At 42.4% G+C, this 15319-nt stretch overlaps 2 protein-coding genes across 11 annotated transcripts in view; one reads left to right on the top strand and one right to left on the bottom strand.

The window, feature by feature from the left end:
- Positions 1-5500: 5500 nt before the first annotated feature.
- On the top strand, positions 5501-6333 carry LOC119119509 (glucagon-1-like). Its single transcript, XM_037245950.1, has 4 exons — positions 5501-5547; positions 5631-5730; positions 5815-5967; positions 6090-6333. Exons 1-4 carry the CDS (start codon positions 5505-5507, stop codon positions 6127-6129), a joined length of 336 nt encoding a protein of 111 aa, XP_037101845.1. The 5' UTR covers positions 5501-5504; the 3' UTR covers positions 6130-6333.
- Positions 6334-10828: 4495 nt separating this feature from the next.
- Positions 10829-15319, bottom strand: part of scn8aa (sodium channel, voltage gated, type VIII, alpha subunit a) — a 132843-nt gene continuing 128352 nt past the window's right edge. For all 10 annotated transcript variants that reach the window (XM_037245886.1, XM_037245891.1, XM_037245890.1 and 7 more), the window contains one exon: positions 10829-14363. In XM_037245886.1, the coding sequence (XP_037101781.1) occupies positions 13204-14363 (1160 nt within the window). In that variant the 3' untranslated portion in view covers positions 10829-13203. The remainder of the gene's footprint in view (positions 14364-15319) is intronic.

Here is a 15319-nt window from a genome sequence, read left to right as displayed (position 1 = left end):
ATGTTTTGTAAATTGAGCATAAGTATGCACAATAACTCACACAGCGAATTATGATTATTTCTATAGAAGTGATAGTCTGGATCAAGAGGTTTTGTGGTGTTTCACCAATCTCTCAATTTGCTGCTCAATTGTATTACTACAACTAAATTAATCATTACAGCTGTAAAGATGTCCCCTCCTACCATTTTTGCAACAAACAGCTTTTATAGTTTCAACCATCTATGAATAATCGATACTTGATAAAATCAACGAGGTGCTTGACAAGGTCTACCACAACTATATATGACGAATTATTTGGCTTTTGTCAAACAACTTGTCAATTCCTGACATTTACCACTTGTTGCCGTTGCACTTTGTTGCTCACCATCACTGGTGGAAACGCTGCAGGAAATGACGACCATACTAAAAATAATTGGTCTTTCGACACTGCAGAGCGCGATCCTCACCCTAACCCACCACACACTGACCACGGTGCAAGACCGCGAAGAATATCTCATTCCTGTCTAGCGCGCGCATGCACGAAACAAGCCACACCCCAGAAATACAGATTGCCCAGTCATACAACTGAACAGCGAGAGAACTAAAATAAAATACAGCTGATAATTTGGCACACTTTTTGTTAATTTTAGCGGGTAGCCCATGTTCTTTTTGGTCCCCCAACCCGATCCCTCAAAACGGACTGGAAAGTTAACATACACTCCCAGCACCAGTTTAGACAGACACAAAATTAGATGGATGGGTCAGAACAGGACATAGGAACGACCCATACATATACATAATGACTCATTTCAACAGGCAGTCAACATTTTTCTTCCATTTTGGGTGACTTCCAAATTTAACTTGGCCAACTACAAGTAGGAAAATTACCCAAATGGTCACCAATCAAAAGCAATTATTTGCTAAACCAGGGGTCGGCAACCCGCGGCTCCAGAGCCGCACGCGGCTCTTTAGCACCCCCCGAGCGGCTCCCTGGAGCTCGTGCGTGAAAATGGAAAAAGATGTTGTTTTGTTTGTTTTGTTTTTTTAAATATGGTTTTTAGATGCATCTAAAAATCATGACACAAACATTCTTATGCTGTAGAAAATGTATGTAGTTGTAAATACAGTGGAGCCTCGGTTTTCGAACGTCCCGGTTCTCGAACAAATCGGTATTCGAACAAAAAATTCGAGATTTTTTTGCTTTGGATGTCGGACGAAATTCGGTTGTCGAACCTCGCGAGATGAGCCGAGAGGACCCGCATGCCAACTGACTCCGTTCGTTGTTACATTCTCGTTAGTCTGAGGATTGCATCAACTCTAATCATGCTTCCAAAGCAGGGGTGTCCAAACTTTTTGCAAGGAGGGCCAGATTTGATAAAGTGGCCCGGGGGCCAATAGTTTTTTCGGACATTTTTTAACTACAAAAATGTCACGCAAATACACACTGTTATAAAACAAAATTCATTGTCACAATTGTCTTTATTTTTCAAATGACAAAATAACCAAATATGTGTCACTCAGGCAGACTCTAAAAACACAAATTCTGCCTTTCATTCATATCTGAAGAGTCAGATAACATTGAACAAACTGTATGAAATACCTTAAATTTACATGAGTTTAAAATTACTTTTGCCTCATGAACATTTTAAACGGGAGTTATAAGTAATGCAAAGTTGTCTGTTATTATTAAAACTTAAAACTAGTGAATTTTGCTCTTGTCATTTACATTATCTTTCAGAAAATAATAGTTTGTGTCAGGTCTACAGGTCCATAACATCAACAGTCTTAACATGGCCACTTTGTAGCTTGCTTTAGTAATATTTATTTTTGACTCACAGTCCCGTGTGAAGAATCGCTGTTGTGATGCCAGTTCAGCTTGGAGCTGCTTCACTTTATCAGCTCCCTGTTAGCTGGTCGTTTGTGTTCGCATGTTTAGTCTGATAGTGTCTCTTTAAGTTGAAATCCTTAAACAAGGCAACCGTCTCTTTACAAATTAGACAAACACAATTGCCTTGATTTTCAGTGATGTACAGTAATCCCTCGCTACATCACGGTTTGTTTATCGCGGTTTAACTACATCGCGGATTTTTTTCCCAAATTGAAAAAAAGAATTAAAAGTCAAAATAAAACTTCTAAATTGAGGAATTATGGCACAAAACTTGCCCACACGCCAGCAGAAGGCAAGGAGTGCCCACACAATTGCAGTGCGTACACTTGTACCTTTTTAAAAAAAAAAAAAAAGTTATTATAATAAGAGTTCTAAAAACATATTTACAGTGTTGTACCTTGTTATAGAAAATTGTTATAATAATAAAAGAGTTCTAAGAACATATTTACAGTATGTACACTTCTACCTTGTTATAAAAAAAATTATAATAATAAAAGTTGTTCTAAAAACATATTTACAGTTTGTGTTAAGAATTCTCCATGTTATTTATGTTATTCAGCCATGCTTTGATTTGAGGTAGGGTGATTTATTTTGAAGGCGGTTTTCAGGCGATACCACTTCCTTTTTTACGTTCTTGTACATATGTCGGTTACAGTGGTACAGGAGTCATTGGCGATGTAAGTGTGTCTCCTAACAAGAGAAATGAATGATCACATGTGTCTAACCTTTAGGACAATGTAGTATTGCTCCAAATGTTCGTTTAATTTCCTTTAGAGGTCCGTTTGCGCATGTTCACACGATCGCGAATTAGCATCTTTCCGCTAACTCGTTAGCCTGCCCAGTACTTCTTCTTTGCTGCGGGCCAATAAAAACTGGCTCGCGGGCCGCAGTTGGCCCGCGGGCCGTAGTTTGGACACCACTGTTCCAAAGGAAGCAAGTGGGAGCAGTAAAGCCATCCTAAAACACAAAGACCTCTTAAAACAATGCGACAGTGAGCGCCCGGCGCGCTGCGGTTGCGCGATCGGAACAAATTAAGCTACTTGCGCACTAGGTCCACTTAAATTTTGAAAAGTACATCAGGACATTAAAAATATTTTCCAAATTTCAGCGACGGCTGTCACAATAATGCGACCAGCGCGGTGTAGTTGCGCGGTCGGCGACGCGCTACGGTTGCGCGTTCGGCGGTGCGCTGCAGTTGCGCGATCGGAAGAAATTAAGCTCCCTGCGCACTGAGGTCCACTTAAATTTTGGAAAGTACATCAGGACTTTTAAAATATTTTCTAAATTTCAGCGACAGCTCTGTCACAATAATGCGACCAGCGCGGTACAGTTGCGCGGTCGGCGACGCGCTACGGTTGCGCGTTCGGCGGTGCGCTGCAGTTGCGAGATCCGACAAAAATGCGCAAATGAAAAAATGCTTAAAAAAGGCGTGTTTTTTTTGTTTGTTTTTTGGGCTTGGAACGGATATATGTTTTCCCATTATTTGTAAACAATTCGAACGATTCACTTCTCGAACAGCCTTCTGGAACGGATTGTGGTCGAAAACCGAGGCTCCACTGTATATTAAAAATACCGAATTTCAGAATGGCGCAAAATTGCGTCATAGCAAGCGACACAGCACAGGCAAGTTGTAAACAAACAGGTGTGTGAGTTACGGGCCATGGATTCAAAAGGCAAAAAGAGAAAGATTGATGATGAGAACAGAGGGTTTAAGAAAGAATGGACTCAACTATTTGCTTTCATTGCCAATGCTGAAGGATTGCCTGAATGTTTGATTTGCAATGAGAAGTTGTCAAATATAACAAGAAGAGCAATTTGGAGCGACATTTTCAGCTAAAGCATGCTAAATTTGCTGCCGATCACCCAGATGGAACTGAGAGGAAGGTTGCAATTTGAGGAACGAAAAAACATTTTCAAGAAGTGGATAGCATCTCCAAACTCTACTACTGCTGCAAGTTTTGTTGCAGCCCGGGAGATAATAAAGCGCAGAAAACCATTCACCGATGGCGAATACATGAAGGATTAATTCGTTCAAATATCAGAGTGCCTATTTTCGGACAAAACCGAGATCATTCAGAAAAACAGTGAAGGAAATGGTAATTTGAATGGCAAACAATATCACCGATCAGCAAATCAAGTACATCAATTCAGCTCCAGCTTTCTCAATTGCCTGTGATGAGTCGTGTGACGTGACCGATATCGAACAGACAGCTCTGCTATGCAGGTACGTGAACTCTAATGGGCCGCAAGAAGAAATTGATACCACTAAAAGGCCAAACACGGGGGGAGGACATCTGCAAGACTGTGCTGCAGTGTTTAAATGACAGAGATGCACACTGGCCACCTGATTTCAGTCACTACAGACGGCGCACCGAGTATGAGAGGGTCACAAAAGTTTGTCCATTGCATATTGCACCAAGAGGCGCTGTGTGCGTAAACATTCCCACCGGAGTGTATGGCGGTAATGAACCTTGTCATCCATATTGTGAACAAAATAATCGCAAAAGCATTAAACCACCGCCAGTTCCGTGAATTGCTAGATGAAGTTGACAGCGAATATGCCGATATCCTGCTGTACAACAAAGTCCGCTGGCTATCCAGCGGCGACGTTTTGCGTCGCTTTGTTGCTTTTTTATTTGTAGCCTACTTAATCATTTTAATAGTAGGCATACAGCTCATGTATTGACAGTTTATGTTGCCTTATAAAAAGCTTTTAGATTTTTGCGGCTCCAGACAGGTTTCTTTTGGGGGGGGGGGGGGGGGGGGTCAATATGGCTCTGAACATTTTGGGTTGCCGACCCCCAGGCTAAACTAAATTGAGAAGCTTAGCCTAATCAGTTAAATGTGGGCAGTACAATGGTGATTATGTTGAGGGCTCGACATTAAATGGGTGGAAGGGCCCATTCATATCTGCTTCCAGCTTTAAATTGTCCTTGGATGTTTACTGATACTATAAGATGTACAGTATACCACTTGTATATATATTTCCTCTTTTTTTTTCTTTGTATGTGTGTGTGTGTGTGTGTGGAGGGGAGGGCACTCCTCTGCCACTCCAGGTAAACCTTCTTAAAACCGCCACTGTCCAACAAACATAGTACAACAAAATATTTCACAAGGATCATGGTTGGTGTGTTTTCGATGGCTTTAGTGAGAAATGTGTTCCTCTGGTAATATCAAAATATTAAATATTTAATCACAACTTCTCAAATCACGTTTTGATAGATCATTTGGGGCGGTGTTAACTGTGTAGGCTGCAATAATAATAAGAAAGATTATCCAAAGAATAAAAAATATTGTTTACATAATCACATTAATAATAATGGTCTCCTGAAAATGGAGAATTTCTGAAAGCTCATGTGAAATCCAGTGTGGTGGTTTGCATTAAAATAAAATCATGAAACTCACATGAAGGTTGCATTTAAGGATGTGTTATTTCCTCACACCTGGTGCTTTCTAAAAAAGCCAGGCTGAGTTCTGACCACTGACCTGTGGTGGGTGCCACCGTGTTTCCGATCCATCCATAATGAGTGGACGGATCATCTGTGGGAGGTGACTGTGGAACCCCGAATGACATCTGCAGCCTATATAAAGCGATCACCACATTGTATGTCCACTTTCAGAGCTCCTCTCTGGCTTCATGTCCACCAGACAGTGCTGCACTTCACTAAAGGCTGCCCAAGGTGAGTTGCTGTCCTTCTAAAAAAATACCAACAAACAGTGAAGAAAGTGTAAGGAAATGCCAGCATGCTCATATGTTGACCAGGAGATCGGAGGATGATCCTTCTCATGTGGTGCATGCTCGTCCCCATCGTCTTTTCTACCAGTATGGAGGTTGTGCTGGATAAAAGCAGTCACCTAACGAGGTATTTAAATTACTGTAAACATGAGAAGGTAATGGTCTAGAGCTTGTCATCGGTGAACAAAGTTAATCCTGTTGCCCTCCACAGATGGCGTTCGTATGAGATGGAAAAAGAGCAAAACACAATCGAGAACTACAAGAGACATTCCGAAGGAACCTTCACCAATGACCTGACTGGCCACCTGGATAAAATGAAGGCCAAAGACTTTGTGGCGTGGCTGACCACCACGAAGCGAGAAGGGTAAGCTCAAAGCTGTCAAAGGTAGAAATGGAGCAGAGACATAACAGTTTGAGGGAAAACGGACTATTTTTCCAAGTGATTGATTATTTTACTCAATAACACATTTTGCATTTTCATTACAGATGTCACGGAAAGTTCCTCCAAATCACAGCAGAAGTGTGAGAGCATGTTTCATGACGTATGAAGGAATATTCACATGAAGTCATGTATTTTTCCATTAATATTCTAAGTGATAGCAATAGTAGTAGTAGTATTTGTTGATTTATTAAAAGATGTATATTTTGTATTTGTATTCAAATCAGTTTCAAATCACTTTTTTTTAAACTGAATTATATTCTTTCAGATTTCAATTTGAGAATAAAGTCTTCCCAGTCTGCAATATTTATGCATGTTGCGTTGGTCTAATTTCTAGTTAATATGTATTATTTGGTAAAATATACAATAAATATAATGCCCAGCACAACCGCAACTCTCGTGAGGACAAGCGGTTGAGAAAATGGATGGATGAATATATACAAAAAATATATTTCATTGCGGGTGGCTCGATGGAGCACTGGGTAGCACGTCCACCTTACAGTTAGGAGGGTGCGTGTTCGATTCCGCCTCCGGTTCTCCCTGTGTGGAGTTTGCATGTTCTTCTCGGGCCTGCGTGGGTTTTTTCCGGGCACTCTGGTTTCCTCACACATCGCAAAAACATGCTTTGTAGCCCGATTGAGCACTCCAGATCGTCCCTAGGTGTGAGTGCGAGTGCAAATGGTTGTTTGTCTCTGTGCTGCCCTGCGATTGGCTGGCAACTGGTTCAGGGTGTCCCCCGCCTACTGCCCGTTGACAGCTGGGATAGGCTCCAGCACGCCCGCGACCCCCATGTGGTTCGGTAAATGGATGGATGGATATTTCATTGCAGAAGGATGACAAAATGTTACGTTGATGCTCTTGTGCTACCACAAGGGAGTGCTGTTACTCACCAAATGTGGTAGCTATGTGCTCAAGATGAATTGGAGTGGAAAAGTCACCTTGCGGGCGTGAATGCTTTGTTTATATAGTGCAGAACACAATGTTGACACACATTTACGCAAAACTTTATGATTTTGTGTTGAACAAGACAGTCATTTGGGGGACAGCATAGCATAGCACACAGGGGCTGCAGCATGCGCGGATATGAATAAAAGATGTTATAAGGGGCGGGGTGTTTACCTTGCCGCTTACAAAAAAAAAAATGCTGTTGATGGTGCTAATTATAATGTAGGTTATGTATTTTATCCTTATTATTTTGAGTTCATTTTACTTGTGTTGTCTGATAAATTTAGAAGCGACCAAAGTGTATAAATGTCCTTAGTTAGCCCATTAGGGTACGAGAGCGTGTGATATACTACACTCACTGGCATGAATAGAAATGTGTCTGAATTTGAAACAATACATTTGTAATGGAAAACATGTTATGATAGTACCCTAGCTTAAACATGGGGGAAAGGCGTTTAGGCACACAATCGACAAATTTTGTCATGGACCGTTTTGTAATACAACAATGATAGAACCTACTCCTATGTCTTACTTCAGGAATGTGCTTATTTACGTTGTAAGGTAATAACCAAGCGGCCGTGGAGTTCATCGTAGGGCCTGCCCTCTTCTAGGAGGACTGGAATGGGTAGGGGCAATCAGAGGGGGACGCCAGCTGAGCCCAAACATGACTTTGTCGTCGCAGTCAAGCTCCTCTGTCTGTCTGTCTGTCTGTCTGTCATTTATTTATTTATTTATTTATTTATTCATTCATTCATTCATAACTACTGTACATTGTAATCCTTGCAGTTAAATCGGATTGAGATGGTGGTTTCAAAAGGCACATTCTCACATCGAGCACTCCCCAAATTTTACACCTTTACATTCACAATTTAGAGTCTGGATTTAACCAAACATGTATGTTTCTGCATTGTGTCAGAAAGCTGGAGGACCAGCAGAAAAGAAAACATGCAAGCAAAAATAGAAGCATCTATCACAGATCTTTGTTCAATCAGCACTTTCAGTTACGCTAACTAACCATGAAGAAGCGTAATCAAGTCATTTTGTTATCAAATACTGCCCCTACTAGAACAGAACATTGCATAATATGTGTATTAAAACTAAGATAAGAAATGACGGAAATGACCCTGTTTCTCCACTCAGCCTCGGAGGACAGTTATCCTCGTCTGGCACTCAATCGATGTCATCGCTGCTATCTTCGGATATTGTTTCTTTCCTTATTTGATTTGCTGTGGTTTCCAAAGCAGCCGTGATAGAGGCGCTGCATGCATGTGCTTTTGACTCCGCTTCAACTGCTGCATTAATTTATCTGCACTGCAGTGATCCAGTCTAGCACCTCCCTTCCCTTTCTTCCCCGCCCCTCTGCCTAGTCTGACGTCAGACCGTCACCTACAGCGATACAGAGCCATGATGAAGGAGGTAGGATGAGTGGTTAGGTGTTGTCCTCAACTCCTAAATTTGACACCATGATGGATATTAGTATACGATTAAAAATCAATGCAGATGCAATGTGTTTTCTTTGACGAGAAAAAAAAAAAAAGAGAGACAAGGCTGGGGCGTGTTGTTGCTCTCCTCTCCCTGTCTTGGTCACACAGGGTGGGTTTTTCCCGACACTTAGCCAAGATGTTAATGAAAATGCAATAGAAGAATTATATTAAAAGTCTGCATAAAAATAAGTTCCTGGTCAACCTCAGCGACAGTGGTTCTTAATGTTTTCATGTTTAACCACCTGAGGTTTGTTTTACAGGATCAGCAGCCAATATGTCCCTGGGATAATTTGATATTATTGTTAATGGATTGAAAACGATGAGTAGTGTTTAGCAACACGGTTACGAGTGCATTTCATTGCTTTTAATTCTATGTTGACTCCTAAGTCTCACCACAAATACTATCTAAGTGGTCAATTTGACTCAAACCATACAGGAGAGCTAATTATAGCACTTAACACAGAAGAGCCAGGCAAGACACCAGTGTGACCACACTCTGTTAAATGCAAAGTACCAACAGCCAGTTCCATTATTATAGTCTTTGCTCAAGAGCAGACCAATTTTTTGAAAACGAGGTGGTGATGGCTGTTTTGATTGGTGCTTTGGATACACACTTTATAAAATGTTCTATTGGTCACACAATATTTATATATGTGATGTTGGTGTACACTGTTTCATCACCATATCAGTCGTTTATCCCATCATGAACAGAGACCATGCCATAAAGATAATCCCACTACAAACATTTCAACATGAATTTATTGCTTCACAGCCAATTTACCTTCATGCTGGCCAACAAATTGTAAAATAATCCATGGGCCTTCGAACAAACTCAATAATCCAGGGGTGGGCAATTCCAGTCCTCGAGGGCCGGTGTCTTGCATGTTTTCTATGTCTCCCTGTTGCAACACCTGATTCAAGTGGTCAGCAAGGTCTGCAGATAACAATCCTGATCATTTGAATCAGGTGTGTTGCAGCAGGGAGACCTATAAAACATGCAGGACACCGGCCCTCGAGGACCAGAATTGCCCACCCCAGCAATAAACTCTTTACAAGATGAGGCCTGCAACTACAATAGCATTCAGATGCATTTCACAGGATGCTTAGTGATCGTCATGGCTCTTTGCATTGCAAATGCCAAACAGTTGAAAGGAAAAAGGTGGCTGCCACTCGAAATTATTGCTAGAGCCAATTTGATGGTGTTTTTCAAAAAAAGATGAAGTCACATATTTGTCCAGAGCAAAGGGTCAATATGGTGAATAGATAATGAAAGATGCACATATTTTGAACTGGAAGGCTGCTTTATTGGTAATAAAAAGTTTCGTGCTCAAATGAAGACAACCTTTCATGTATTCTTTCTTTAAGTGGTTGATACTGTAATGTTTATCCTTTTCCCCTCACGTTTTAAAACGTGGTGACAAGTGAAAACAAAAAAACACTGGTTCATTTTTCAAGGGAAAGCAAAAATATGGCCGTAATAAATAAACCATGCATTAAAAAAAAGAAAAGTAATGAGTTCTATAATCAATTAATTAATAATGTTACAAAAATAAATTTCAGAGAAAAGTGGAGGAACTTAAGAGAGAAGTATCAAAGGCAAGCTTCTTTTTCACAAGCCAAGTGGGTGACATACACACATACTGTATATAGCACTAGAAGAACAGGACACTGTTGACTTAGCTATTTTTTTTTCTCTTGACACACGCTTGAATACTGAGATGAAGTGAGGTGTGTGCATGGCTGTATTTGTGACTCCACATCCCTGATGCATGTTGTGCTCACACTGCTCCACTCAAAGCCTCAATCTCCACATCTTTACGTCAAGTTCAATGTTTTTTTTTAATAGTTTTCAGGTGTGGCAGACATCCAAATTTCAGATAAAGCAGAAAAAAGGCACATGCCATTGAGTGGAACACAGTACAAAACAAAAGGTGAGGTTGAGTTGCCCATGGCACTGTATACGGTGGCAGTGGGAAGAGTGTAAAAGGTAGGCAGGTCAGCTATACATGGTCGGTCGGGGAGGTGCATGAGTCACACCCGCTGAGTGGCAGAGAAGGGCAGTGAGCAGTGAGTGAATGATGTGCTGGTAACATTATTGTTGTGGTCATGATCAGGCTACAATTCAAACAAACAACCTCCCCCGCTCCACGAACATTGAAACATCTACCGAACGTGTTGCACGGAAATCAAAATGTATGTAAGAAACCATGTTCTTCTGTTTGATGTATATACATATAGACATATATGTATACACAGATAAATCTTTTTATATTGTATAATATTTATATATTTAAATATCTTTATATATATATTATATATATATATTTTTTTTTTTTTTTTTTATTTTTTTTTTCCTTGATCCAGTCACCAAAGTGAAAAGTGTCTCAAAAAATTCTAAAGGTACAAACGTGTCAACAGGGATAGCTGGAGGCCATTCTATATCGTCATGTTTCTTCTTTTCTGTGTGATTAGTAATAGTAACAGTGATAAATTACTTATTTACAAAAACACAACAAAGCATGCAGATAAAATAAAATCGTATGTTACAATATTTATAGTTTCTCTCAAAAAAGTCGTTCTTTTCCTGCGATTGTGCCATTTACATTGTCGCCTGCGCTGTACATCGTCTTCTTTTTTTTGTCTGTTTGTGGTTGGCGTGGTGAGCGAGTCAATCGGATCGGTTCCATCCGAGATGAGCGCTGTTCGGCTGGATGGCACAGCTCGCTCCAGTGGTTCTCTCATTGGGAATGTATTTGTTTTCAGTGTGCAACAGCCAAACTATTGGGAGACATCATGCTGTGAACAGACCTGGTTTCATGGTACAGACAAAAGGGTGTCCTTTTGTAGGGGGGTGGGGTCGGCAGTGTTGAACACACCAAAATGGTATTGGACGCTGGGCAAGTCATCCGCGTAGAAATAGGACCATCGATTGGCACGTACAAAAGGAATGGCAGGAACACCTCAAGAGGCAGCTGGATTGACAAAGCCTTCCGTTTCTCCACAAAACTTTTTTGATTGCTCACACACGGTAGCTGCATCTATGTGAGGTCTCCTGATGTTCATCAGAAGGAAGTCTTGCTTTTATCACCTCTGTCCGACTCACTGGAAGCGTGTGTGAAAAAAGATGGTGCCAATGATACACAGAGAAACATGGCAGTTATTTCTGTTGTTGAGGATCACCCGCAGACATAGCCCACTGGATTCTAGCAACCAAAAGCCCTTTATGCCCCTTCCACTCATGCTTGGCATGACAAGGCTTAGTGCTTGGGAATTGGGATAGCTTTGTGCAAACCCCGCACACACTCCGTGATGGTCTGCGTCATTCTCCAGCCTTGTGGGACGACAACAGAAAAGACAATCTCCCAGACCGTGGTTCCAAATTGTCAGACAAATGTGACATTACATAACGCCTCATTGGCTGGGAAGCTCTAATGCATATCCGTCACGAGTACAAAAAGAGGAAATCAAACGCGTCTTCTTCCTCTACTGTCTACAAGGGCTACAACAGTAGTAGGGATACCCTATTATTCTTTGAGCACCCCAGATCAAAACACCGCAAACTCTGTGACATACAACATTGTCCCAACAGTAAAAGGACAAAAGTGATGCGATCCCCGCATCCTCAACATAAGGGTCGACTTCTGCCTCTTTGACGCCGACATTTCAATGCAGAGCAGAAAAAAAAAACTTTAAGTTGCCAAACACCCGGTTCATCAGCTCCAGTGGGCAGTCGCCTCCATGTCACACTGTAAAACCTCTGCAGAGTTATGAGCATTTAGTGTCTTGTGGACTATGATTACTCATGCATGATTCCTGATCAAAACATGCCTTCATGCAAGTCATTTCTATGCATTGAACAAGCACAATAATTATTATTATTGATCTGAGCAAGTCTTCTGCAGCCCAAAACCTGAATGTCTTTTCCTTATGTCAGCATAACCGAGATGAAAGCGCTTGTGACATGAGCTTGATGTTACTTAATTTCTTTTGCTGCTTGAATCATGTAATGTTGCAACGAGGCATTGACAAGCTAAACAAATTAAACAGTCAAAAATTTCAGTTTTCTGCTCCCCATCCATCCATCCATCCATCCATCCATCCATCCATCCATCCATCCATCCATCCATCCATCCATCCATCCATCCATCCATCCATCCATCCATCGCCCAATAGCTGGCTTGCTCGGTTGTGTGGTTGATTTTTTTCTTCTTCTCCTTCTTCTTCTTTTATACTGATGTTGCAGTTCTAGTCGTGCTCTCGCATGGAAGCTTTGCAGAGGGACTTGACATGCTCTGCTGTGGCAGGGACGTTGCTATTCTTTCATTCGTTCACCAGAGAGTTGTGTGCCTTGGCAAGTTGGTCCCCAAAAATATCTGTGTGTGTGTGTGTGTGTGTGTGTGTGTGTGTGTGTGTGTGTGTGTGTGTGTGTGTGTGTGTGTGTGTGTGTGTGTGTGTGTGTGTGTGTGTGTGTGTGTGTGTGTGTGTGTGCGCGCGTGCGTGCGTGCGTGCGTATGTGTCATGGCCAGCATACTGTTGTGAGTCACTCTAAGAGCTTGGTCATTATGCAGCAAAGTTCCACAGTAAACTGATTGTGTTTGGTTCAGCTGTCTTTGATGACATAAGAAACCGTGTTTCCTCAGTAGTCTGTAAACATTTTTTTCCCAGTGTTTTTCTCAGATTTTATTACTTGCAAATGTTTCTACTTCGGTGGGGCTCAAGAGTCTCATGGTGCCTAACACTTAGATTCCCACTCATCTTTTTTGTTTTTGTCCTTCTCCTTCCTGGCCCATGCCTCCTTGTTGTCGTCCTGCTTCTCCTTGTCTGGTTTGGTCACGCTGTCATACGAAGGGAGCGAGGCGGTGGATGGCGTGCTCTCCTTCTTCTCCTGGTTCGTGCTGCCATTCTCAAGCTTGTTGTTAGTGAACATGTGGCGCTTGAAAATGATGCCGCGGCGGATGAGGTGAGCGCGATAGGCATTCTGGATGATCCTGGCCGAGACGTCCTCCTGTTTGCGGCGCAGCGTGGTGGTGATGGGCTCATAGGACACCTTGGAGGGGTTTGCCGCGACAAAGCGCTCCTCCATCTGCTGCCTCAGCATGTCCAACTCACCGCTGTCGCCCAACACACGCTTGGTGAAGGCAAACAGAATGTCCAGGCAGTGGATGCGATCGCCGCTCACCATGGGCATGTCCATGGCAATCAGCTCGATGGTGTTGGGCTTCGGGACACGAAGCGGGTGTTCCAGTGCATCAGCAAAGTCGGACAGCTTGGCGAAAGTGATGAACTGAGAGGCAGTGGGATCAAACTTCTCCCAGATCTCGTAAAAGGTCTCAAAGTCATCCTCACTCAGTGGATCAGCGCTCTCCTCTGTGGCGACGCTAAAGTTCTCCAGGATGATGGCAATGTACATGTTGACCACAATCAGGAAGGAAATGATGATGTACATGACAAAGAAAAATATCCCCACTGAGGGGTTACCGCAGTCACCCTTGACTGAGGTGCCTGGGTTCTCCAAGTTGGGATTGCAGTCCGGCGGGTAGTTGAGGATGGGCAGAAGCAAGCCGTCCCAGCCGGCCGAAGTGGTGATCATGAACAGGATGATCATACTGTTGCCAAAGGTCTCAAAGTTGTACAGGTCGTCGATGCCGGCACCATGCTTCACGTAGCCAAAGTTGGACATGCCGAAGATGGAGAAGATGAACATGACCAGGAAGAGCAAGAGGCCAATGTTGAACAGGGCAGGAAGTGACATCATCAGGGCAAAGAGTAACGTTCGGATGCCCTTTGCTCCTTTGATAAGACGCAGGATACGGCCGATACGAGCCAAGCGGATCACTCGGAACAGCGTCGGAGATACAAAATACTTCTCGATAAGGTCAGCCAGGAACATTCCTGTAAGGATGAACAGCAAACACACTCGTGTAAAAATGCAGCATGTACCATAGATGGGTGTCGGCAAGTATAAAGACATGGAAGACTTTATAAAAAAAAAAAAAGAAAATCATAATTGGAATTAATTTTTTGTAGACAAATCATTGGCCCTCTGTAGTGCCTGCTCAAGCACCAAGTGAAATACAAGTACAACAACCAAGTAAATGTTCGCTAGCTGCCAATTCTGAAAATCAGTATCAGGGAATATTCCTAAATTTACGGCCACTGTTACAGTAACTGTTACACAATTATGAATTTAATTATGGCTTAAGACAGACCACAATGGTCTCATATGATCTCTTCCTCAGCGTGTGCAACCAAGAATTTAATCTGGTCATGTTTGTGCAAGTGCATGCATTTAAATGCTTGCTCCAACACAAGTAGTGACTACTAGAAATTGTGGCTGCCCTCTTTGTTAAGTTTCCAAGATTTCACATTGCACGTACCCAGACCATTCGGGACCGCATGCGGGACGGCGACTGTGCACACAGTTGCTACATTTCAGGGTTCACGTCCGTATATCTATCGCTGCGCTGAAGTTAAAGGGATTGAGGGAAGCCATTTCGAATGCCCGAGAGTCAACTGTGTTCCATACCACAATGCCGCTCAATGACAGAAACGCCCTCGTCTACCTATGCGGGTGTAGGAAAATACCAAAGGAAAGAAAACTCCTCCACTCATGCGCACAGTTAGACTGGGCTTTGTGGTAAACTTGTGCTAAACACAAAGACCGGGCTCATAGTTTTTCCCGCATGTCCTGGGACATCCGCGTACCAGGAACAACTCAGTCGGGAGGAATTCTAACCAGATACTTTGAGGTACTTCATCTGGGTCGTCTCAATATGACGAAGCAGCAGCTCTATCAGAGATGGGACCAAGTCACACATGTGCAAGTCTCAAGTAAGTCTCAAGTCTTA

Source organism: Syngnathus acus, chromosome 2 (assembly GCF_901709675.1).
Source record: "Syngnathus acus chromosome 2, fSynAcu1.2, whole genome shotgun sequence".
In the NCBI taxonomy this organism is placed as follows: Eukaryota; Metazoa; Chordata; class Actinopteri; order Syngnathiformes; family Syngnathidae; genus Syngnathus; species Syngnathus acus.
Note: the sequence above shows the minus strand (reverse complement) of the source record. Positions and strands in the feature narration are given on the sequence as shown.